The sequence below is a fragment of the Lonchura striata genome, chromosome 14, assembly GCF_050655825.1.
Source record: "Lonchura striata isolate lonStrDom1 chromosome 14, ASM5065582v1, whole genome shotgun sequence".
NCBI classification, from domain to species: domain Eukaryota; kingdom Metazoa; phylum Chordata; class Aves; order Passeriformes; family Estrildidae; genus Lonchura; species Lonchura striata.
The window spans coordinates 3,782,212-3,806,669 of record NC_140716.1 but is presented as its reverse complement, the minus strand read 5'-3'; the positions used below and the strand labels follow the sequence as shown (position 1 = coordinate 3,806,669).

The following is a 24,458-nucleotide window of genomic DNA, read 5'->3' as shown; positions in this document are numbered from 1 at the left end:
CCGCCGGCGGGGAGCGGGGCGGCGGGGCCGGGGAGGGTGGGATGTGGGGAGGATAGGGGTGAGGGGAGGATAGGGGTGTGGGGAGGATAGGGGTGAGGGGAGGGTCGGGATGTGGGAAGGATAGGGATGTGGGAAGGATAGGGGTGTGGGGAGGATAGGGGTGTGGGGAGGATAGGGATGAGGGGAGGATAGGGGTGTGGGGAGGATAGGGGTGTGGGGAGGGTCGGGATGTGGGAAGGATAGGGGTGTGGGGAGGATAGGGGTGTGGGGAGGATAGGGATGTGGGGAGGGTCGGGATCTGGGGAGGGTCGGGATCTGGGGAGGATAGGGATGTGGGGAGGGTCGGGATGTGGGAAGGATAGGGATCTGGGGAGGGTCGGGATGAGGGAAGGATAGGGATCTGGGGAGGATAGGGGTGTGGGGAGGGTCGGGATGTGGGAAGGATAGGGATGGGGGGAGGATAGGAATGTGGGGAGGGTCGGGATCTGGGGAGGGGTCTGTACTGGGAAGGGTCGGGATGTGGGAAGGATAGGGATGTGGGAAGGATAGGGATGTGGGGAGGGTCGGGATGAGGGGAGGGTAGGGATCTGGGGAGGGTCGGGATGAGGGAAGGATAGGGATTTGGGGAGGGGTCTGTACTGGGAAGGGTCGGGAAGAGGGAAAGGTCGGGATCTGGGGAAGGGTCGGGATGTGGGGAGGGTCGGGATGAGGGAAAGGTCGGGATTTGGGGAGGGTTCGGGATGAGGGAAAGGTCGGGACGAGGGAAGGATAGGGATATGGGGAAGGGTCAGGATTTGAGGAGGGGTCTGTACTGGGAAGGGTCGGGACGAGGGAATGGTCAGGATTTGGGGAAGGGTCGGGATTTGAGGAGGGGTCTGTACTGGGAAGGGTCGGGATGAGGGAAGGATAGGGATATGGGGAAGGGACGGGGTCTGGGGAAGGGTCGGGATTTGGGGAGGGGTCTGTACTGCGAAAGGTCGGGATTTGGGGAGGGGTCGGGATCTGGGGAGGAGTAGGGATGAGGGAAGGGTCTGTACTGAGAAAGGTCAGCCTTTGGGGAAGGGTCAGGATGAGGGAAAGGTCAGGAATTGAGAAAGGATTGGGATTTGGGGAAGGGTCTGTACTGGGAAAGGCTGGGATTTGGGGAATGGTCAGGATGAGGGAAGGGTCTGTACTGGGAGAGGTCGGAATGAGGGAAAGGTCGGGATTCGGGGAAGGGTCAGGATGGGGGATGGGTCGGGATTTGGGGAAGGGTCAGGATTTGGGGAAGGATAGGGATCTAGGGAAGGGTCAGGATTTGGGAAAAGGTTGGGATGAGGGAAGGGTCTGTACTGGGAAAAGTCAGGATTTGGCAAGGGTCTATACTGGTCGGGATTTGGGGGAGGGTCAGGATTTGGGAAAGGGTTGGGATCTGGGGAAGTTTCTGTACTGAGAAAGGTCAGGATGAGGGAAGGGTCTGTACTGGGGAAGGGTCAGGATGAGGGACTAGGGGAGGGTTGGAATGTGGAAAGGGTCGGCACTGGGAAAGGGTCAGATTGTGGGAAGGGTCAGGATGTACAAAGGGCTGGGACGTGGGAAGGGGGTTCTGCCCCCCTCTGCCCCACTCTCTGAGACCCCGCCTGGGGTGCTGCACGCAGCCCTGGGATCTTCAGCACAGAAAGACATAGAGCATGGAGTGAGGCTGCTAAGATGCTCCAAGGGCAGGAGCACTTTTCCTATGGAGCCAGGCTGAGAGAGCTGGGGATGATCAGGATGGAGAAGAGAAGGCTCCAGGGAGACCTTAGAGCCTCTTCCAGTGCCTAAAGGGGCTCCAAGAAAGATGGAGAGGGACCTTAGGCAAGGAGGACAAGGGGGAACAGATTCCCACTGACAGAGGACAGGGTTAGATGGAATATTGGGAATAAATTCTTGCCTGTGAGAGTGAGGCCCTGGCATAGGGTGCCCAGAGAAGCCATAGCTGCCCCATCCCTGGAAGTGTTCCAGGCTGGGTTGGAAGTGGCTTTGATCAGCTTGGTCTAGAGGAAGGTCATGGCAGGGGTTGGGGCAACATGAGTTTTAATGTTCCTTCCAACCAAGCCTTTCTAGGATTCTATGAAAATACCAGGAGCGAGCCAGGCAGGGCTCTGCAGGCAGCAGCACCTCAGCTGCACAGGCTGGCTTTGGCCAAACAGGTTTTATCCAAACAGCTCCAGAGCTGACCTGGAGACTGCTGAGGGTGCACACAGGCTGGGGCCTGAAAGGAGTGAGGGATGGATCCTTATTGCACTGGGCAGTTGTTCAGTTGAGATGCTCAAAAGGCTCTGCTTGCCTTGGTGAAGATCTCCTTTTGGTAACAGGGTGTTTCCCTGTCCAGGGGTGCTCTGGGTGGGAAAGTAATTCTGCCACCCAGACACCCTCTGGGAACGACAGCACCAAAGCAAAGTCAGGAGGCCTCCCAGTCCAGCCCAGTTGCCAGCAGCAAAGGAATGGGGTGGAAGTTGTGGGTCAGGTTTCGGGGTGAGTTCAGCCGCCCCTGGAAGCAGGAACCCTCCCTGGCTTTCTGGGAAAGCCGCTGAGCATGGCAGCCTGGGGGAATGCAGCCCTGTGTAATTATGGCAGAGATGGCAGGCAGTGGATGTGCAGAGCCCAGGGCAGGCAGCTCCAGCACGAGGGCAAATTCTCCCCCTCCAAGAGGAGCCAGTGCCCACCGGAGAGGCTGGTGGGGTGGTGGGTTTGCTCTGTGGGGCAGCAGGGAGCTGTGCTTGCCCCCTGCCCAGGCTGCCACAGATTTTCTCCTCCTCCATCCCCCTGGGGCTCCACACCTCAGCCTCTGACTCAGCCACGGAGGAGGGGAAATGGCAGGGCTGGAGCAGCGTGGAGGGCTCTGTGCTGACACTGCCATGGTGAGATGCTGATGAGTCTTCAGCCAGCACCTCTGGGCGCAGGGGCACTGCCAGCAAACTCGCTGATTTGTTTAGTTTTGTTTGTTTGTTTGTTTGTTCAGCAGCTGGCAATGCCATCCCTGCACCAAGGTGAGTCAGTGCTCAGCAGCCCAAGTGCCTGCAGTTGGTTGAGTGGCTCCTCTCCTCCCCAGGGAGCAAAGCCATGGGGGATGAGTCAGATAGAAAATTAGTTTATTTCCACATGCTGCAGGGGAACTAATTTTGATTTAACAAGCAGGCAAGAGTGAGGTATCTTGAGTTTTTATTTCGATCCTACTCCACAGGAAACAACATCCACTAGCGTTATCTTCCTTACATTTGTTTGTATTTGACTCAATACTGTGTTAAATATAATATACTGATTGAACAAGGATGGATGGTGAAAAAATGAGATGCTAAAAAGATCCCTCGAGCCCTCCTCCATAAACATCCTGAATGTTATGAGTCATTTAAAATTAGTATAAAATAGGAGGACAAGCCAAAAACTTGCTCTGTGCCCCCCATGCTGTGCAAGGGGAGGATTTAGGAGCCTCTCAGTTTACAGAGAAGCCCACTCTGCAAACCCAGGCTGAAGGCAGGGTGGCAATGTTCCCAACAGAGCCCAGCCATCCATTCCTGCCCAGGTGTCCTGCCCTGGATTTTCAGCAGGAGACTGAGTTGAAGCAGCCTCAGAAAAGTCCTTCTGGCACCTCCCTGTGCCTCAGGAGCCCTTGGGACAGATTTAGGGCCAAAAGACCACCAATGGCAGAACAGTTTCTGAGATAAATCCCTTGGGATGAAGCCTACAGGCGTGGTGGTGGTCCCTGGGCATCCTCAGCCCCTGCCAGGGGACATTTGCCTGTGGCTGGGAGTGCTGTTTGCCTGCTCTGACCCCAGGGTGGTTCCCTGTGGTGTTTGGTGACAGAGAGAGAGGAGAGCTGAAGTTGTCCCCGTGCCCCACAGTGGCTCTGGGAAGCTGCTCCCTCAGACTCAGTGAAAACTGAAGCAGGTGTTTGTGAAGCTCTGGCTGTCCTCCAGGTGCTTCACGGGGTCCTCACACGAGCCCTGTGAGGTAGGTCAGGGTCTTCGCCCCCATTTTACAGATGGGGAAACTGAGGCACAGAGACGGGTAATGACTTGCCAGAGAGAAAATATGGCATCTCCCATTCTGGGACCTCTGTATCCTGCTAATCCAACCCTGGGTATGCTCCATCAACTGCTGGTTACTCACAGCTCGTCCTTCTCCACCTCTCCACCTGCAGCAGGTGACAGGGCCAGGGCTGGGCAGAGCATCAGCTCTCACCAACCCCCACCAGCTCGTTCACCCCCGTCCCTAAGACCACCCATCACCCCAAGGACAGTCCCAGCCCAAAGGCTGCTTTGGGGTGCCCTGGGCACAGACCCCCAGCAGCCCCACGCCAGGCTGGGGTGGCAGGTACAGCTCCCAGAGCCTTTTACAGGAACCTTCTGCCTGTGGAAGTGAAAGCCCAGCAGATATTTTTGCCAGCCACATCAGGAGGGGGTGAGTACCCAGCTGCTTCCTCTTTGGTAATTTGCTGCACAATGGCACAGCCCTGGAGAGCCAGTCCTGGGGTGCCACAGGCTTGGGGGGCCCCAAGCTCTGCTCAGCTCCCTGGAATGCTGCTGGAGAAACAGGAGATGTGGGATGGTGGCCATAAAGCTCCTTCACTTGCCACATGGTGCCAGAGGCTGCAGCTGTGATTAATCAAAGGCCAAAAAGAGGTGATGGGCAATTGATTAATTTGGAGGCTGATGGGGAAGGTGCAGGCACAGCCCAGCACACACCACACCCTCCTGGCTCCAGCAGCTCTGCCAGGGTGTTTGGGGAGCAGGATCAGGTGTGGGTTTGCCATTCTACTGCTCCCAGCAGCTGGCTGGATGTTCCATGGCTCACTGGCCTGAGTTAGCACTGTGTGGCCACGGTCAGGCATCTGAAAACTGAGCATCACTGGGATCTCTCCATCACAGCTCACACCCAGGCTTCGTGTGGATGCATTCCTGCCCTGCAGCAATACTGAGAATGTCAGAAATCTTTCCAAAAGTGGAATTAAATCTGGTGAGCAACAGGTTAATCAGCAAAATGGGAGCAGAGAAGGCAGGCAGCCCTGTGATCCCAGTGCAAGGAGGTTCTCTTCCCTCCCTCTTGGACAAAGGGAATCCCCTGAAGTGGATGGGCTGACCCCAGTCAGGGAGATGCCAGGAGCTGGATCCCAGCTCTGCTCCCTGCTGAAGGCACACGTGCAGCAGGGCCTGGGAGCAGGGCTGTGCTTTAGGCTGCCACTGGCACCAGGCTGGAGAGGAAAACCAAGCACTCCAGGGAGAAATTGTCCATAGGGGATCCCAGGGATGTACTGAGATGTGCACTTCATATTGGCTTAGAGAAAGGGTTTCCCAGTGCTCAGGGGCTGGGATGCCCTGGAAGAGATTCAAGTTTCAATCTCTTGTAAGGCTTGTTGAGTATGGACCCTCCCCTCAAGGGCTTGGGATGGATGTTTATGCTGACAGGACTTGGGATGATTTAGGAGCCAGTCCAGGTGGTGCAGGGGTGTCACCACATCCCTCTCCCCTCATCCTGACTCCTCCAGTCCCCTCAGTGGCACACTCTAAGGACTCCAGTACCAAACCCAGGGTGTCATAGCCAGGGGTGTGTGTGGCCAAGGTGCCCAGTCCCGTGGGATGCTCAAGGCCAGGTGAGTGAGTGAAGCTCCGAGCGAGTGGTCACTCCTATCACCCACAGCCCAGTCAGTCACTGTGCTCTGAAACCTTTGCCTAAAAAAATAAACAGTCCTCGAGGTTAAAAAAGAAAAAATATTTAAAATCAGCCTCCAGGCTCTCCTGTCTGTGCAGGAAGGGCACCAACAGCTGCTGCCCATGGGGTGAGGGGGTGTTTTGGGGCGAGCCCGTGGTGCAGGCCGTGTCCCCGCTGCCCTCTGTGTGCCCACGTGCCGGGTGGCACAAAGTCTTTAAGGCTTCTAGCGGGAAGTGTTGGTGTCCAGCGCTCCGGGCTGGTACAGGTACCTCCAGATGGCATAGTAGTGGATGCCAGCTCCGATGGCCACGAAGAGGTGCCAGATGGCGTGGGCGAAGGGGATGCGGCCGTCGCTCTTGAAGAACACCATGCCCAGGCAGTAGAAGAAGCCGCCGGCCACCAGCTCCAGGAGGCCGTCCCTGTTGGGCTGGGAGCAGGCAATGCTCAGTGAGGCCAAGGGGGCTCTGCCCTCTCCCACCACCCCACTGAGACCAGATGTGTCCAGCTGCAGCTCTGGACTTCTCTGCCTTCTGCTACACTCCAGCAAGCCAGCAGGGACCCAGCAGCCCTGGGAGAAATGGAACTAGATGATCTTTGAGGTGCCTTTCAATTCTATGATTCTGCGATCCTACAATTTCCAAACAACAGAGGCCAGGAAGGAGATCTGGGAGAGATGCACATGGTGCCTGCTGGGCACCCAAAGCACCTGCAAATCCAAGGTGAGCCACATCGTATCAGGGATGGCTTTATCCCTCACACAGCCTGGAGACTGCCCCAACCACGGCAGCCACGCCGCTCCAGGTTTTCAAATCCCTCCTGGGATTTGTCCCTCACACTGAGCCCAAGTGCTTCCAGCAGGGCCTTACCATGGAGAGGATGACCAAGGCGGGGAAGAAGCCCATGATAACGTAGCACACCAGCTCCACCAGCTTGTACCTGCGACAGACAGAGAGGCAGCTTGGAGCAGGGGCACAGGGAGCTTATGTTTGAAATTCCCACAGCAGTACTACAGGGAGAGGGGTGGCAGTGCCATCACGGCAGGTCCCACGTCCCCATGTGTGCGCTGGCCTGGGACCTGGCGCTTGGGACTCCACGGTGACATCTGGAGCCTTTGGCTTTTTATTTGGTGCCACCACGTGGAGGAAGAAATTCATGGCAGCGTGTCCCTGCTCCGTGCCCCGAGCCCCACGCACCCACCCGCAGGCACTCACCGCTCATGGAAGAAGAAAACGTAGACGGTCCCGATGGATGCCATGATCCAGATGATCCAGCGCATGTGGGAGGCCCAGGGACCCAACTCCCTCAGGTTCAACCTGCAAGAGCCAGGGCTGTGGTGAGGAGGGTCTAAGGCAGAGCCCTGGACTGGGCTCAGCCCCTCACCCCCGTGGCTGTCCCACCACAGGGTCTTCCCAACTTGTAACTGCCAGAGGCTGAAATCCATAGGATGTGAAGGTTTTGTGGAAATGGTGAGGTGCAACCTCGAGAAGAAGCAAAGCCAGAGAGGGAAACTCTATTTGTTGGAACCAGGATGATTTTTTTCCCCTTCAGTTGGGCCAGGTGAAGACCCCCCAGCCACCAGCGACTCACCAGGGAGCGTAGGACGCGGCGATGAAGAAGTAGATCACCATCCTGTCAAACATGTGCAGGCAGTGCTCCACAGTCCTGCAGGACGGACAGATGGGTCACAGCACTGGGGACATCTGGACCCTCTCCCCCTTCCCAAGCCCTGAGCAATCAGGGGTGGTACCTGAGATGCCTCTTCTTCCAGGAGATGGTGTGGAAGATGGTGGAGACAATGAAGAGGCTGGACAAGCCAAAGCCATAGATCCAGGCTGAGATGGTTTCCCACTGATCATCAGAGAGGATGTAGAGGATGGAGCTGCCGAGGATGCTGGGCAGGATCCAGAACTGGAAAGGCGAGCAAACCCGCTGTTTACCCTCTGCATTTCCATTGAGCAGCTACAATAGAGCCTCCACTTCTCCTTTTAGGTGTTTCTTTAGCTTCTGGTCAAAGCTACCACCCTTAAGGTGCACCACCCTGCATAGTGCAGCTCCAAAATAGTTTGTCCAGAAGGTAGGGAGGAGGAGGAGGAAGGCACAAGGAGGATGACTGTCTCTGAGTCATCTCCCAGGACTCAGACTGGGAATTGTCAACTCCCAAAAGAAACCCTCATGGGGGGAGAGGTCCCTCCCACTGCTACACAGGCAGCCCCATGGGCACCTGTCACAGCTCTTGCTGTGAAACAATCCATTTTCAGGGAGCTCTGAAAATACTCCTGCCCCACCGAGCCCACAGCCAGCTTGCCCAGGGACATGAGGCCACAGTGGGGGAGAGCAAGAAAGGTGCAAATCAACTTCCCAGGGCAGGAGAACATCCCAGTCCCCAGGAGCACACAGGGAACATCTGCCTCACCACAGCCCTCAGACTCTCAGCCCCAGGGCTGAGCACAGATGTTTTTGGGTGTCCCTTGAGGTTCCTCAGTGGATCCCCAGAGAGATGAGCACTGTCCTCCCTCACCCAGGGACAGGGACTCACAGCGTGGGTGGCACAGTTGGCTGCATGCTCATATTCTGTGGGCTGGTACCTGCAGTTGGACGGGACACGGTGATTCATGAACCTGCAGAGAGAAGCAGGGAGAGAAACACACTCAGGGGACAGGAATGGAGCAAAACCCTTCTGGAGGGGTCTGCACAGGGCCACCCCCAGCCTGCAACCCTAACACAGCTCAGCTTTGCTCCAGCTGCCCTGCAGAAGGGACACCAGAGCACAGCGTGTCCATCTGGCTGTCCCCAAGTGCAGGGTCCCCAGGTCTTGCTCAGCCATGGCTGAGGCTGAAGCAGCTCCTGGGAATTGCTGCTGCTTGGAGAGCAGAAGGCAGGAGCCAGCTCTGCCAGTTGCTGTGGGCAGAAGAGGGGACATAGGGTAGTGGGCAGACCTGTGGGACCCCAACCCATCCAGGGGTGACACCTTCATGTCACAGCAGCATGCCCACCTGCAAAAAAGGTATCCCTGCAATGCCTTTGGTTTCTGGGTACCACCTGCACCTACCCCCAGAGCTGCACATAAATTGCTGTGGGGAAAAACCTACTGCCCTCCCTTGGAAGCCTGCATCTTTATTTCCATTTCTCATAGTCTTAGGAGGCATCAGCTTGCTCTTGGCATTCACAGGAATGTATGGTTTTCCCCTGCTGGACCAACAGGCAGCGATAAAAAATCATGTCACTCCATTGCTGGGTGTGTAACAACAAACTCAATGTGCATCCGGGATAACAGCTCTGAGCAAAGCCTCCTTCACCACCCTCTTCTGGCAGGAGACAGCAGTGGAGGCTGAGCAGAGGGAATGAGAAACAGGGAAATGCTGAGGGTTCCTTGCCTGCTCCTGACAATCTGGGGTTTTAAGACTTTTCCTGCTGTGGTTCAGGCCAGGACGGCCAAGCCAAGCAGGGGTTGGCAGGGCTGCTCGCAGGACCTGGGCTAATTGCTTTGTGACCCTGTTTGTCCCCAGCTCCAGCACCATCTGCAGCCTTTCACAGCTGAGTTGTGCCCAGCAAAGGGGCTCAGGGCTGGCAAGACCTTGCTGCTGGGCACAGGGTGATGCTTCAGGCCAGGATGCTTGGAAAGGCAGGAAAAGTCCCCTCTCCCTGTCCCCAAGCCACCCACGCCTGTGTGACTCCTCTGCCATCTCCTGCCTGCTGGCCCCACTGCCTGAGCCTTTACCTGTTCAAACAGAGCCAGGATGGATTAAATAGCTCAAATGACAAGGATTTGGTGTGGGGGGAATTGTGCAACCACAGCGGGGTAAGGGGTGCCCCAGCAGGTGACAGTGACAACGCACAGAGGGGCTCTGTTCCCAACCCCTGCCCTGCCCCCTGCCAGACCCTGGCACTGGGGAAGAGATTCATGGTCCTCATCACCAAAAAATGTCAGGAATTAAGGGGGGGAATGGAGGGGCCAAGCTCCCACTGCTCTGCTCACCAAGGGCTCCCACGGGGTAAATGGGGGCTCAGCAGGGCTGGGAAGAAGCTGGGCACCCCTGGGGACATGGCTGTGCCCAGAGCACTGCCACCTCCACCCCAGGACACCAGGGATGCCCTCCCCATCCCACCACTCCAGCCACAAGGGTGGCAGAGCTGCCTGTGCTGGAGCCACGTCCTGGCAGGAGGATGTTACTGTCCCCAGTGTTGCCAGGAGACTGTCCCCAGCTCCCCTTCACTGTCTGCTTCCCTTTATTTTCCCTTTAATAATCAGAAGGAGGGGGGAAGAGAGGAGGCCAGACGTCCACATGACGTCACAGTTGCTGAGGAAACACGTTCAAGGCCTTTTCCTTGAATTTATTGATTTTAACAAAGCCTGCTCCATCTCCCCTCTGCTCTGGCTGGTGCTGTTCAGAGCAGCAACACTGAACCAATTCCACAACCTCCTCCCCAGGCCTGGGGGGCTCCCAGACCCTTTAGGAAGGTTTCCCTGGGGTGCAAATATCCTTGCTAGCTCTGATACGGGGGTAGAGAAGCTGGGAAGGACCATCCAAGCCATCTCCATGTAACAAGGTTGGAGAGCATTTATGTTCCTGAAGCTCAGAGTCGTGCTGGTGTGGGGCACCACAAACCTCCTGCTTTTCCCAGAGGGACAATAGCCTTGAGGAAGAACCCTTTTTTTTTGACCTGGGGAGAAAATGATCTTATTTTCCTGCCCTGCTTTCTAGTTAGCATCATCCTGTGGCTGGTGAGAAATGGAGCATCAAGGATGTGGGACATGGTGGGTCAGCCTGACCCCACTTTTGGGACCTGCATTGTGTTTTGGGGCTAATTTGGCACATTTCTGTGGTCCTGTATGCTCTGTAGAAATGGGAGCAGCTGGTGTTGGCACATCTGGCAAGGCAGGATAAGTCCCTGGCTGCACCTCATTTCCCAGGGAGGCAGAGGTCATTTCCTCCCCTGCTCTCCTGGGATTTTATGGACCAGCTGGTGTCATCCTTGTACACACTGGCATGGATGCAGGGCACAGGGAGCCCTGCAGCATTCCCAGCCTGCAGACAGTTGCCACACCAGTGTGCAGAACCCACCTCAAACCACAGCTCCAGCCTGGACAGACAGATGGATGCACTTGGAAACAGCACCCGTGACTCTTGGGTGCAGGAAGCCACGAGCAGGTGTTTACACACCATTGGGTGCTCCAGTGCAGCTCAGAAGTGTTCAGGATGGCAAAATCCAAAAAACACAGAGAAGTTCAAAGCCTCCTGCAGAGCAGGGGCAGGAGCATGTTCATTTACAGGGATGAGTGTGGGAAGCAGGGAGCCAAAGGGTTCCTGGGCACCTTCTCCTCCCGGTGCTGCTCCTGGCACACTCCCTACAGCTGCCTGCATGAAGAGGGGGAGCTGCTGAGGGTCTGACCAGGGGTTATTCCCAGCAGTCCCACGGTTTTTGCCTGCCCTGCTTTCCCCTGGCCCCTTTCCCAGGGAGGGAGCCTGAAAAGGGCCAGTACAGCAGCTCTGGCCAGGGAAACAATGAGCCCCTTGTCCCTGGGCAAAGTGCAGAGCTGGCTTCCCAGGCCTGCTCCTTTCTCCTGCTCTCTTGGGTTGGGGTTTTTTTAATATAGCTTTAGGGGGTTTTACTGGATTTTTAAAAGGCTTTTATCCAAGAACAAAATTCTAGCCTCCGAAATTATGCAGATCTGCCTGGCTCTTCCTTTGCCAGGGTGGGAAGAAGGTGAAGAAAGGGATACAGTTAAATTATTCCTCAGGAGGGCTCATGTGGGACTCTGAGCTATCCTGAGGGCACCAAGAGAATCTGAATCAGTCACTCCATGGTCACCACACACTCAGACAAGCAGAGCCATTGGACACTTGCAGTAAAGCTGTTCCCTGCATACATGAGGGGAATGGCCCCAAAAGAGACCCAAGCCAGTCTGCAATTTGGGACAGATGAGGCTTAGCCTTGCCTTTGACACAACTCTCTGGTTGGCCTCTGCACATGACTTCATGTCCCTCTCACTCCCCTTTCCCCTCTCTCCAAGTGAGAATAATAATTTTGACATCCTTTAGGCAAGCCAGTGGTGGATAATTCGAGGAGGGTGTGAAATGACCACTAAGATGTGGATGGGGAGGTGCGAGTTGGATTTCTGCCCTTGAAAAGAGCTGCTCCAACACCTGCCCTTCCCAGCCCTGCCATAAATCAGGCTGTGCATGTGTCTGTGTGTCTGTGCACTGTGGGCTGGGTGCCATGGGACAAAGGAGCAGTCAGCAAGTCCAAGGTTATCCCAGGTGATACAAATCTCCCCAGAGCAGCTCACCTCTACAGGTTTCACCTAAAAAGGGCTTATAAAAGGGCTGGGCTTGCTCAGGAGTTGGCCTAAAGCCTGTGGAGATGGATTTGCTGTATATCCATCCCTCCTGCCCAAGGAGCTGGGTCTTCTCCAAGCTGTGTTCCCTGCTGGGCAGTTCTTGGGATCTGGCTGCAAAGGGAGATGATTTCTCCCTCCTCTTGTGACTGGATGTCACAGCTGCTTTTAAAGAAGCAGAGGAAGAACCTGGTGGTGGTCAGAGAGGGAGGCTTGAGGAAGAATTTGCTGGATGTTGATCAGCAGTGATGGTAAGTTCTGCTGGGGCTGCCCCTTGGTAGAACAAGGTGTCAGTGATGGAGCAGATGTGTCCCTGCAGGACAGACTGGCCTCTCTGGTCAGGGCATGGCCTGGGTTTGCCCTGAGGCTGCACACCCAGCACAGATGTCAGGGCTTGATCCTGGGGCTCGTGCTCACGTGGGAGCTGCTGTGGTGGCATCCCCGTAAGCTGGGGCTTGGCAGGTGCTCTGCCTCTGATCTGGGATCTGGTAATGCTCCAGCTGCATCCCTGGTAAGAGGCTTCAATCCCTTGAGCTCCTCTGTGGTTTGTAATCAGCTGAGTGCAGGGGAGCTGTGTGTGCTGGCGTGGAGCTGGCTGCTGCTGATGTGCACCGCACCATCGCGGGGCTCACCAGATGCAGGGCCACCTCGAACCCAGGACATCCCCCAGATTTTACTGCTTCATCCAGCCCAGGAGCACTTGTGAAATGCTGTTTTTCCTTTCCCCCCACTGACTCGGGAACGTTTGCCACGGGGGAGCAGAAAGGCCGAGGCAGCGCTGCCGGCAGTGCCATCTGCAGAGCCACCCACACGGGCAGCGCGGGGCACCCGCTGGGGCTGAGCCCTGCCTCCCCAGCCCCTTCCTCGGTGCCTGCAGGCTCCCACGCACACAGATGGCACTTGCTGCTCTGCCAAGCTGGGCTGTGCCTGCTGGAAGCTCGGGGGCAGCTCCTGGGCCAGGGGAGTGGGGCAGGCCTGGCCTTGGGCACCTCCTGTGACTCCAGCCCATCCGTGGGAGAGGGGCAGGGCTGATGGAGCAGGACAACTCCGCGATTCCTTCTGTCACACTTCCTAGCACAAGGAGCTGGCAGCTTGGGTTTGGAGCAGGAAATGGAAGGGTCTTTATCTAAGCCAGCATTTCCCTTTCTCATGGGTAAATTCCCCAGATTTCTGGAGTAACCCACCCACATTCCACTGGTGCAAGCCTTGCTCGCACAAAGCGAGTCAAAAGGGGCAGCAGATCAAATCATCATCCATCACCTCATTCCTCCCACCCCAGTTTTGCTCACTGCCAGCGCTCTGGTGTGTGTGAGCACCCTGGGCTGGCTGTGGACCATCCCCTGGCACGACACAACCCTGAGGAACGATGAGCAAGGGCTGCTGCTGACTTGGAGGTGCTCCCAGAGAGGGACTGTGTGCTCAGCCAGGGCCGTGGTGTACCTGGCTCTGAGCCACAGGCACAGGTGTCCCCTGAGAAGGGACAGAGCACCTGACACACCCTGCTGCCTCAGAGGGTGCAGGAGGGAATGTGCTGCTCTTCCCCTGAACACACTGAGGGCATACTCAATTCCTTTCTTGCTCAGGGACAACCACAGGAGGCTCCAAGCCAGGCTGGATGCAGGCACTGACCATTTCTGCACCCACAAGAGCCCATGTACACCCAGCAGGGCTTGGCTGGTGGTGGAAACTCAGCAGTAACTCCCAACAAGGTGCTAACTGCCCATATCCCCATCCTACGGACAGGGATATTTCTTTTTCTCCTCAGCTCTCTATGTAGATGGTATCTCTAACTCTTCCAAGGTAATTCATGACCCTGCAACCACAGCAGAGCTGTTTGTTTATTCACAACAGATGGGACTGATGAGTGTTTCCCAAATTACTTTCTGAGCTGGGACTTCTTGTTTCATTTGGTACTCATGAGACATCCAACAACAGCTGATTAGTCACAAAATGACTCTGATGTCTCAGGTGTTTTGTGACTGTTGGAAGGACTGTTTCCAGAACTGCAAATCCTCTATTATTCATTAATTTCTTGTTTGGGAAGTCATTGTGCATGTTTCTTGCTGCCTTGCCTTGAGCAGGGATTTATTGGGATAAATCCTGAGCTGGCTCTGCCTCTTTAACTGCAGCAGCCCAAGGTGGGCAGGAGTGAGTGTGACCACTGGATCCTGTGCCTGCTGGCAGAAAATTTGGATAGTTTGAGGGCTGGAGCTTTCCCAGCCTCTAACCCTGGCTGTGACTGTGAAATACATGGGCAGGTGAGCATGTCCCAGGCTCACAAAATCTCCCCACAGCATGGCCTGAGAGACACAGCCAGGCTCTCATTTGAGATTCCCAGATGCTACTCAAGTACAAATCATATCTGTAAATTATTCAGCAAATGCCTCTGGACAGCGAAGGCACGGAAGGAAAATCATGTATTTCACCAGCCAAGCATGCAGATAGTAAGATTTCCATTAGTATTGCTTACAACAGAGAGCAGGGCTGTGTCTAATTCTGCTGTGCCAACCAGTGCTGCTCAGCACAGAGAGGAGCCAGCTTCTTGCCCTGACCTGATGATCTCTTTCTGCATAAAATCCTTTCCTCAACAGCAGCAAACCTGGGCTGTAAACTCAAACAGGAGCACAGAGTTGACTCCAAATTCTCCTGAAGGTCAGCACTGCTTGGCTCAACTCAGTGGTATCTGACTCATCCACCAGGAATATGACACCTGTGGCATCCTGTTATCATGAGAGGTTCAGTGTGATCACAGAGAGCCCATCAGGCTCTGGACTCCTTCATGAAAACGTTGAGTTTGTCACACCTGGAGAGACCTGATCTATGTGTTTGGCCATGTCTTCTCTGCCTTTCTCAGACCCAGACCTGGCAGCAGCATCTCTGGGGACTCAACAAAGCTCCTCGTGCAGCTGCAGCCAGGCACCCCTCAGGAGTGAAGGACTGGAATAAGTTGTGCTCTTTCCCCTTCCTTTCTTTGGGAGTTGTACTTGTTGGCATGGCTTTGTCTCACTGTGGAGCTGGGGGTGTGGGAAGGGAGGAGGAGGGGAGGCCAGCCCAGGACCAGCCCTGGCAGAGCCCCATTTCTCACAGTCACTGACCTGCCAGGCTGGGCAGTGGCTTGAATTTCCCATGGGTTGTGTTGGCTGCTGCCTCGTGAAGCTGGACACAGCAAACTGTGCCAAAGAATCACATCAGGCTGATATCCAACACCAGCTGAAGGAGGGGAAAGATCATGTGTTTCCCAGGCAGCCAAGAGACCGTCCTTGCCCCAAAAGCACAAAGCATGGGGCTCGGTTTGCCCACCCATGCACATCTTCAGTGTGGTGGTCCCCACCTGAGCCTGTCCTGCTGGATGCCCCAGCCCTTACAGAGGATGGAACAGGGAAGTCTGAGTGGATATCCCATTAAAAATGCTGCTCTGAGAGCTTGTTGCCTTCCAAATACCTGGTTCCCATTATGCACCCTGAGCTACGTGAGGTAACTCCTACTGGTGCCATTTTAGGAGGGTGTCTGAGTCAAGCTGGCCTCACAAAGCAACCAGCATGGAATTGGTTGATAACATCAGCCAATCCTGGTTTTTCCAAGCATTTTGGGGGCCTCCCATCTCTTGGAGCAGAGCCTTTTGCATGAGGGTGGTCTGTCTGCTCAGCTGGGGACAGACTGGTAGGTCTTGATGGGGCTGGTGCTTGCAAGGTGAGCAGCCCCTGCCTCTTGAGGAGCTTCAGGCTGTGGTATCAACACTGAAAGCATTTCCCTTCTCACTGCTTCATCCCACATGGGCTGTGGGGGAAGCAAAGCTCTTGGAAAGCATCTTGGAGTGTGTGGGAGCAGGCGAGGGCTGCTCATGTTTTCATGGCAAAGCAGTGGGGAACAGGTCTTCCCAATGTGGTTGCTCTGTCCAGGCTGTCAGCCTGGCATTGGTTTACTTGTGTTTGGAGTCTGAGCACCCCAACATCTCCTAGTCCTCCTGTTCCTGCTGGTTCTCCTCTTACTGTCTTGGCCAGAGATGCTGGAATAGCTGATGAATGTCTCCTTGCTCCATAATTACAGGTGCAGGGAGAAACAAGGAAGGTCTTCCCAGGTGCCCTTCCCCAAATCAGAGGATTTGGGTTTGGGCAAGTGTAGAGTTCAGACCTCCATCCCCTCACACTGATGAGGAGGTGGCAATGCCTTCATTGCAGGCACAGGGAGGTGAGGACAAGCCTGGACCATGCAGCTCCAGAGGCCCCTGCTCCTGGGCTGAGACATAAATGTGAATTTTCCCATCTGCTCCTCTTTGTGTTACCCCATGCAGGGCAAGCCAAGCAAACACAGTAAGATTTAGAGCCTTTACCATGAACAAATCACAGGAGCTGCTATCAGTTTGTGAGGATGATTCAGTGCCCTGCAGCTCCCAGCAAAGCCCTCTCTCTCTCCACTGCTGCTCCTGAGATGCTGAAGCTGGCTGGATACAGCAGCTCCCTGATTAATCACATTTCCTTCCAATTACAGCTCTGGATGGATGGCCAAGATCTGGGAAGCATTCAATGTCCCCACAGGGAACTACTCAGCCTCATGGCAGCTTCGTGGGCAGGAAGGACCAGACCATGTCTGAGTTAAAACTGGGCCAAAAGGGGGTCAAAGCTGGTGGTGAAGGTCAGGGAGAGTTTAGTTACCAGGTCAGTGTAACCTGACCAATGAGCCCAGTGATAAAGATGCAGCTTGGTCTGAATTGTTGGTCTGGTAGGGACCCAGCACCGTTTTGGTGAGCTGGGAGGAAGAGTGGAGGGGGAGGGGAGGGATATCCCTGTGGTGGCTGGATAAAGCAGGAGGAATCCCATCTGCTCGCACTCTGTGCTCTGCTGGTGTCGTGGTTAAACTCGGCCTGTGGGGCAGGAGATGGATATTGCTTGTCAGGGTTGTGAGTGACAGGGAAAGCCTTGCAGCAACTGTGCTTTGAAACTCCATTTCCCCAAGGTGTCAGTGATGGAAGAGCCTCCTGGGCCCCACAGCCAAGCAGAAATCATCGAGTTTCTCATTTATAACCTCAGCATGTTCAAAGGGCACTGCCCTGCACCCTGCTCCACCATGGTGACATCCTCTCCCTTTCCTTTCCTCCCCTCTGCCCCAGCTCGAACTCTGCATCTCCAAAGCCCAGCCAGGAGGGATTTGGAGACAGCCAAGTGTCCCTCCAGCCCCGAGTTTCTCCTGGAAGTTCACAGAACGTTCCCACATTGATCACGGCTTTGCATCTCTTTGTTCTCACACAACACGTCTTTCAACACCACACTGTGTTTTATTTATTCCTTTTGGTGGGTGTATCAATGGCCAAGTTCCTCCTTTCTTGGTCCTCGCTCAAAATTAGATAAAAGGACATGAAAAATGAAGCCTGTTCCAGGCTTTTCCTCCACAAGGAAAACTTTGATATTTTTTGGTTTTTTCAAGGAACATTATAAGCAAGGCCACATTCTCTGAAAAGATGTTGCAAGATGGAATCATAGAATTGTTAAGGTTGGGCAAGACCTTGAAGATTGAGTCTGACCATGTTCACCCCTAAACCACTTCCCCAGGTGCCAGATCCACATGTGTTTTTGAAAACTTCCAGGGATGGTGATTCAGCCATTTCCCCAGGCAGCCTATTTTAATCTTTCCTAATATCTAATCTAAACTTCCCCTGGTGCAGTTTGAGCCCGTTTTGTCTTATCCTGTCCCTTGTTCCCTGGGAACAGAGCCTGACCCTCACCTGGCTGCACCCTCCTGTCAGGGAGTTGTGGTCACTGAGAAGGTCCCCCCAAGCCTCTTTTTCTCCAGACTGAGCTCCCCACAGCTGCTCCTTATCAGACTTGTGCTGTATTATCCTTCTTTGGACCTGCTCCAGCACCCCACCATCTTTCCTGTAGTGAAAACTGAACACAGGATTTGAGATGTTTCTGCTGCTTTGAAGGGCACGTGCCACCGTGAGTCCCCTGGCTTCTGCTCACCCCAGTTCCCACCTCAGAGCTCAGCTGAACGAGCATCCCTGGCACAAAGGAAAAAGCAGCTTTAGGGTTTCTTTTGGGATATGCCCCAGCAGAGCATTTCCATGGAGAGCAGAGCTGGTGTGCACGGAGGGAGGGGGACAGGGATTATCCCACTGTTATTTTTGAGCACTGGGCTAAGAGGATCTCTGTGATGATAGAGGAAGCCCTGGGTTAGCATCACGTGCTGGTGACTTCCTTGGGGTGAAAGCCCAGGGAGCACCCATGTCCTGCTGCTCCCCATCCAGCCTGGCACACAGTGAGAGCTGGAAGATTCCCTGTGGATCTGACCCTTCCCGTGCCCCACAGCCCTGTCCTGCATGTGGGCACCATCCCTGCAAGGCTCCCTGCAATGCCCCATCCCATTTACCAAGCTGTCTCCAAAAAGGACCACAACAAGGCTGGAGCATGCTGATTCGGGATAAATCGAGCAACAGGCTGGCAGATGGGTTCTGCTGGGGGAGACTGATGTCAGTGGAGCAGCCCCTGATCTGCTGCCCAGTTCCCAAAGAGCCTCTGCAGCCCTGCCATGGGGGAAAGGTATGGTTTTATGGTTTTCCTCCTGCTCTGGGGGGTACAGAGCTTTGCTCAGCTCCATTTCCCCCAGCTCTGTCCTTTGCATGCCAACTGGGCAGGGGAGGGTGGGGGTGAAAAAGTCTTGAATCCTCCATTTTCACAGGGTTTTGTACCAGGCACATTGTGCAGATCTGCTGGGTGCCTCCTGCCTCTTCCCCAGACAAAGGTTAGGAGGCAGCTACAGCTTCAAAAGGGTCTTTGAGCAAGTGGCCACGTTTCAGGCAAGTTTTGGAGATGTAAGCACGGATTTTCCCCATGGGACACCTGGAAGGAAAGGAGCTGATGGCTGGAGGGGGTTGGAAGATGGTCTCCTTTCCTTACCCAGCCCAGACAAACATCTCTCAGGGATCATTCTACCTGGGGCAGTCGAGAAACACCATCACCACTTCTTTTCACACAAGTTTTTCTCTGGTATCTACCCCTGACAGGACCCCTGCGAGTCTGGAAGTGGCAGCACAGAGCTCAGTGCCCTCAGGAGTTGTGCCAGCCCGTGGGACCCTACCCAGGCAGGAAAACACCCCCAGCACAGTCCCAGGGAGCTGGAGCAAAGCCTGTCCTCGGTGCAAAGCTGGGCAGCCCCAGCAGCCCACGGTGCCCACCTGTGCATGCCCGGTGCCCCCAGACTCATCCCGGCCACCCGGGGAGCACAGGGCTGTGGGCAGGGCAGGCGTTGTCCCCGTGTCACCTGCCAGCTCCCTCCTAAAGGCCACATCTGATCCCGCAGCCGCGCGTGTGGCCAAGTGCCCTCTGACCTGTGCTCAGCAATCCTCAGGTTTCCCCCCAGCATAGGTAACACCGTGAGGTTTCCTGCTACACCGAGCTTTTCCAACAGGTCCCGGCTGCTGCTGGGAAACCTCCCTGGGGATTTCATGGAGGGAGAGAAGGATCCACCAGCCCTGCATCCCGCTGTTGAGCCGAGGGGGTTCCACCGGGACCCTGGATCACATCGGTCCCTCCATGGGGGGTTCGGTGCCAGAACTAGGGTCTGTTCCCTCGGGAAGGCAGGATCCTGCTCCTCCGGCAGCGGGTGGTGAAGTTAGACCCAGCGAAAGACAGCGGAGGCTCCCAAGGATGCCGAGAATCCTTTAGGGATGCAGAAAAGCAGGTAGCCGAAAGCCCAGCCCGCGCTTGCCCGGTGCTTTGAGGCACTCGGCAGCTTTCGAAGATCCTTTCGGGTTCCATCCCAGCCGAGCCGAGCCGAGCCCGGGGAGGGGTTGGGGCTGTCCGGGGGCTCTGCGAGCACCGGGGGTCGGGGACCGCCGCACCGACGGATTTACCTGGCGTAGCGCGTCTTCTGGAAATCCAGGAGCCGGGACACGAACATCGCGGCGGTGCCATGGGGGTCCCGGGCAGCGGCGGCTGCTCAGCCCCGGGCCGGGGGGAAAGTGCCGCCCGGGGGAACGGCACCAACTCGGCGAGCTCCGGCGGCCGGCGAGGAGAAGGAGCGGCCGGTCCAGCCCAGCCCAGCCCGGCACGGCACAGCCCAGCCCGGCCCCGGCCCCCTCCCGCCCCCTCGGCTGCTCGGGAGAAGCGACACGGGCAAAACAAAGGCGACCTCCAGGAGATGGGAGCCAGCCCCGCTGCCGCCCTCAGATGTGCAACGAAGAGGAGGAGGAGGAGGAAAAAAAGCAAGGGGGATGGGGGGGAATCCCTTCCAACTCTTCCCGGCCACAGCAACCTGCGCGATCTCCCTCCGCCCCCCGGCAGCTTTAAGCACAGCTAAAAATATCCCCCACCCTCCCCGCTGCCACCCCCGGGGGATCAAATAGCAGCAGATTTGAATTGAAAATGTGATTAAAGCATCGGGGAGGGGGAGAGCGCCGAGTGCTGGCATTCAGACGCTTCCCCCGGTACCCACCTGCTCCGCTGGCCACGGCTGGGTCCCCCCGAGGGTCCCCGAGACATCTCTGCCCGCCCCGGGGCAGCTCCCCAAGGAGCTGGTTTGTTTGGTTTGGCTTTTATTTATTTGGTTTTAATGATTTTTCCCCCCCCCATTATTTTCCAGAGGCCCCAGCTGGGGTGGGTGGCTCTGCCTCAGCCCCACCATGCGTGGTGCCCCTGGGAGGGGACACAACTCCAGCACCCCTCGGGATGAAGGGGGACAAAGCAGCACGACAGCAAGGCAAGGATTAAGGACCCCAAAATCAGCCCATCTCCATCGTAAAGCCTTCACCCCTCCCTCCTCTACATCACTCAAGTAGGCTCCTGCAGGAGGTGACATCCCGAGGTACATCCGAGGTTGGACAGCTCGGAGGGAGATACAAAAGGTGATGTGGGCAGAGAGGTGCCACCTTTGCCACGGCTGTGCCAGGGACCGCGGGCACCCTCAGGCCAGCAGCTGAGGGACAAGAAAGGAGAGGTCAGCAACACCTGGAGGAGCAGAGCCTGGGTCACCCCGCAGCACCTCTCCTTGCTGAAGCCGTGGCGATGCTGAAGGTGGAACAGCTGAGGACATCTTGAGGAGAAGGGCTGTGCTTGAATGGCCATTTCCATGGGAAATCCAGCACACACAGCTCTTCCAAGAGCCAAAGCAACCAAAAGGAAGGGATCCCTTCATTCAAGGCATGAATTAATCTTGACCCTCTGCAAGCCCTTCCAAAAGCAGCTGAATCCCTCAGGGAATGCTGCAGGTGCAGCTGCATTGTGGGGTGTCCCCCAGGCTCACCAGAAGCACCCCAGGATCCAGCAGCAGGTTCAGCCTTCCTGCACAATTCCCATTGTGGATGGAAGACACCAGTGGGGACCAGGCAGGATCCAGGAGATGTAGGGGCAACAAAATAAACCCCATTTTCAGTAGGATATCTGGGACAGCCAAGGCCTGGCTGAGAGTGGCAGGTCCAAGCTGAGATGCAGAGTGAGATCATCTCTGAAAAACTCTCCCACGCTCTGCCACTTAGCCAGGAAGATTTTTTTCCAAATTCCTTCCCCAGATGATGAGCTCTGGCAGAGCCTATGTCATGGTTCTTGTGCCCTGCTGTACCTGTTCTCTGGGCCTGAAGAGGAGAGGAAGAAGAAAGGACAATAAATCACATTTACCAAAATAACCCTTATCCCCAAATCCCCCAGCCCACGGCTGAGGGTGCTGGCAAGAGACACCTGAAGCAAACCCTCCATCCCAAAATAGATCCATCTCAGAGGGCAAAAGGCAAATTGAATGAAAAATAAGTTACTATTTTTGAAGCCTGAATCCAGTTGTTATGGCAACCAGAGCCTTGAGCATCGTGCTGGGGAATGGCTCCAGCCCCAGCAATGCCTCCAAACCTGGCAGACAGAGAATCCCAGGGGCTGCTCCAAGCTGGGGTGTGGAGACATCCATGCTCACAGCGCCTGTACCCCACTGGGATGTGTTCCCTCCCTGCACAGCAGCTCTCCTCTGGCCATGAGCCCAGCTTGTTTTTCTTTCCTCTCCCATCCCTGGTGCACTCCCTACCTTGCAAAGAGAAATTGTAAGGGTGTTAAGGAGAAATTCCAACATTCTGAGGTACCCTGAATACAGTTGGGGTTTTTTTTATGTCACCAAAACAGGGTGGAGTTTGCAGAATTTTCCTTTAGATGAGGAATAGCTCATGAAGCCCAGGGATGTTTTCTTCCTTCATTATGATCTCTTCTCACTGGTGACCAGTGACAGGACCCGAGGGAACAGCTGGAGCTGTCTGGGGAAGTTTAGCTTGGATAGTAGGAAAAAATTCTTTCCCCAGAGGGTGCTGGGGCACTGAACAGATTCCCCAAGGAATGGTCCCAGCCTCAAGGCTGCCAGAGCTCCAGGAGCATTTGGACAGAGCTCCCAGACACAGGGTGGGATTGTCGGGGTGTCCTGGGCAGGGCCAGGAGCTGGACTCTGACCCTTGTGTGAGTTCCATCTCAGGATATTCTGTGATTCCCTGCAGAATTCCCACATCAGGAGACACCTCTGTGCATTGTCCCCTGCTGAAGGGCTCTGGGGGATCCCAGCCGTGAGCACCCCACCTTGCAGGGATGGCAGCACAAGCTGTGATCCCATTTCCCCAGGGAGGGACATTTTCCTGCACATGAAACTACCAGAATCAAGAGGTATAAAAAGAGACAACTCGAGATTAAAATCTGCCATCAGCAGGGGAAGTCTCCCCGGGAGAACAGAAGCTCTGGATGGGTATAAAGAGCCACAGGACACGTGGCTGTGCTGGCAGAGGTGACTGTGGGGTGCAGTGTGGGGGACAGGGCTGGCTCCGGTGGACATGGCAGGGTGGCTGCAGGCCAGCAGGGCACGGCCACTTGGCTTTTGGCCATTTGGAGGGGTCTCTGTGCCAGCAGCTGGAGATCCTTCAGCCTCGCAGGCCGGAGAGGCTCCATCATTCCACACTGCTCCCTGAGCACCACTCAGGAACCCTCTGGAGCCAGATGGCCCCAGAGGCACAAACCCAACACCTGGAGGCTCATGTTTGTGACATTTACCCTTGTACTGATCCCTTGATGTTGATCCCATTTCCAAAAATCACTTTTTCAGTTCCAGGTGGGGTTGTTGTCGCTATAGGACATGTGAAAGCACAACGCGAGCTACCTGCTATTTGCAAGATAAAGAAGATTTATTTTCTAACTTTTATACTTTTCTAAAGGTGACATTGGATTGGAGAGTGAATGGGCTACCTCTCCAAAGACATTGGACAAATCACTAGTACATCAAGTTTCTCCACCCCCATGAAGGAATGCAAAACAATATGTTATTTATAGAAATTGTGTGAAAAAGTTTTCTAACAGAATGTAAACTCAGAAAGCTTTAGAAAATCTTAAGAATCAGGGTGACAGGTTGTTTGTTTGTTTTGGTGGGGATTTTTGGTTGTTGTTTTGGTTGGTTGGGTTTTTGTGGTTTGTTTGTTGTTGTTTTCTTGGGGGGTTGTTTATTTGGGGTTTTTTAATGTTGTTGTTGTCATTGGCTTTTTTGGTTGGTTGGTTGGGTTTTTGGGGTTTGGTTTTTTTTTGTTTATTTGGGGGGTTGTTTGTTTGGGTTTTTTTATTGTTGTCATCATTTATTTGGCTGGTTGGTTGGGGTTTGTTTTTTGTTGGGTTTTTTGGGGGGTGTTGTTTGTTTGGGGGTTTTTTTGGGTTTTGTTGCTGCTGTTTTTTGCTGGGTTTTTTTTTTGTTTGTTTGTTTTTTTGTTTTTTCTTTTGGTTTGAGGGGTTTTTTGCTTTGTTTGGTTTGTTTGCGGGTTTTTTTTTTTGGTGGTGGTGGTGGTGGTTTGGTTTGTTTTTTGTTTTTTTTTCCCCTGCAACTTGTGTTATTCACTAGACCAGGATGCCCAATTCAGCCTGGTTTTGGACACTGCTGGGGATCATCTGCAACCTGTTCCAGGCACCTCCCCACCATCACAGCACAGAATTCCTTCTGCATATCTATTTCCCCTTTCAATGTGAACCCATCACTCCTTCCCCTATCCCTACAAATCCTGACCCCCTTCAGACACTGAAAGCTGCTCTGGGGCCTCCAAGACCTGAACAACTTCTTTTTTCTTTTTTCCTTTTTCCCCAAGTCCGGACCCTCCGCCCGCTCATCCGCTGAGCCTCGGGGACATCCCGTGGCACGAAGCGGAACTGCACGGGCAGAGAACGGGGGAACAGCGGGGGCGTGACCGTGACGGGAGCGCCGTGGCCACCGTGACGGGAGCGCCGTGGCCACCGTGACGGGAGCGCCGTGGCCACCGTGACGGGAGCGCCGTGGCCACGCTCAGCTTGGGGACAGCGGGGACGCGCCCGGGCCGGGGATCCCGGCCGCGCTGCGGGTCTCCCATCCAGCGCCGATCGCGGCGGGCCCTGCTTAGCTTCGCCACGCGCTCCTCCCGCCACCGCCGCGCCCGCGCAGGCGCGCCGGCCGTACGGCGGCCGGGAGGGCGCAGGCGCGGGGCCGCTCC

The 24,458-nt window shown here is 55.3% G+C and overlaps 1 protein-coding gene across 1 annotated transcript; it reads right to left on the bottom strand.

Annotated features, from left to right (window-relative positions):
* Positions 1–3,166: 3,166 nt before the first annotated feature.
* On the bottom strand, positions 3,167–20,316 carry MMD2 (monocyte to macrophage differentiation associated 2). The gene is made up of 7 exons (XM_021549464.3): positions 19,854–20,316; positions 8,207–8,288; positions 7,418–7,578; positions 7,258–7,332; positions 6,882–6,983; positions 6,537–6,606; positions 3,167–6,097 (listed from the first exon to the last, which is right to left on the bottom strand). Exons 1-7 carry the CDS (start codon positions 19,898–19,900, stop codon positions 5,894–5,896), a joined length of 741 nt encoding a protein of 246 aa, XP_021405139.1. The 5' UTR covers positions 19,901–20,316; the 3' UTR covers positions 3,167–5,893.
* Between the last annotated feature and the right edge of the window lie 4,142 nt (positions 20,317–24,458).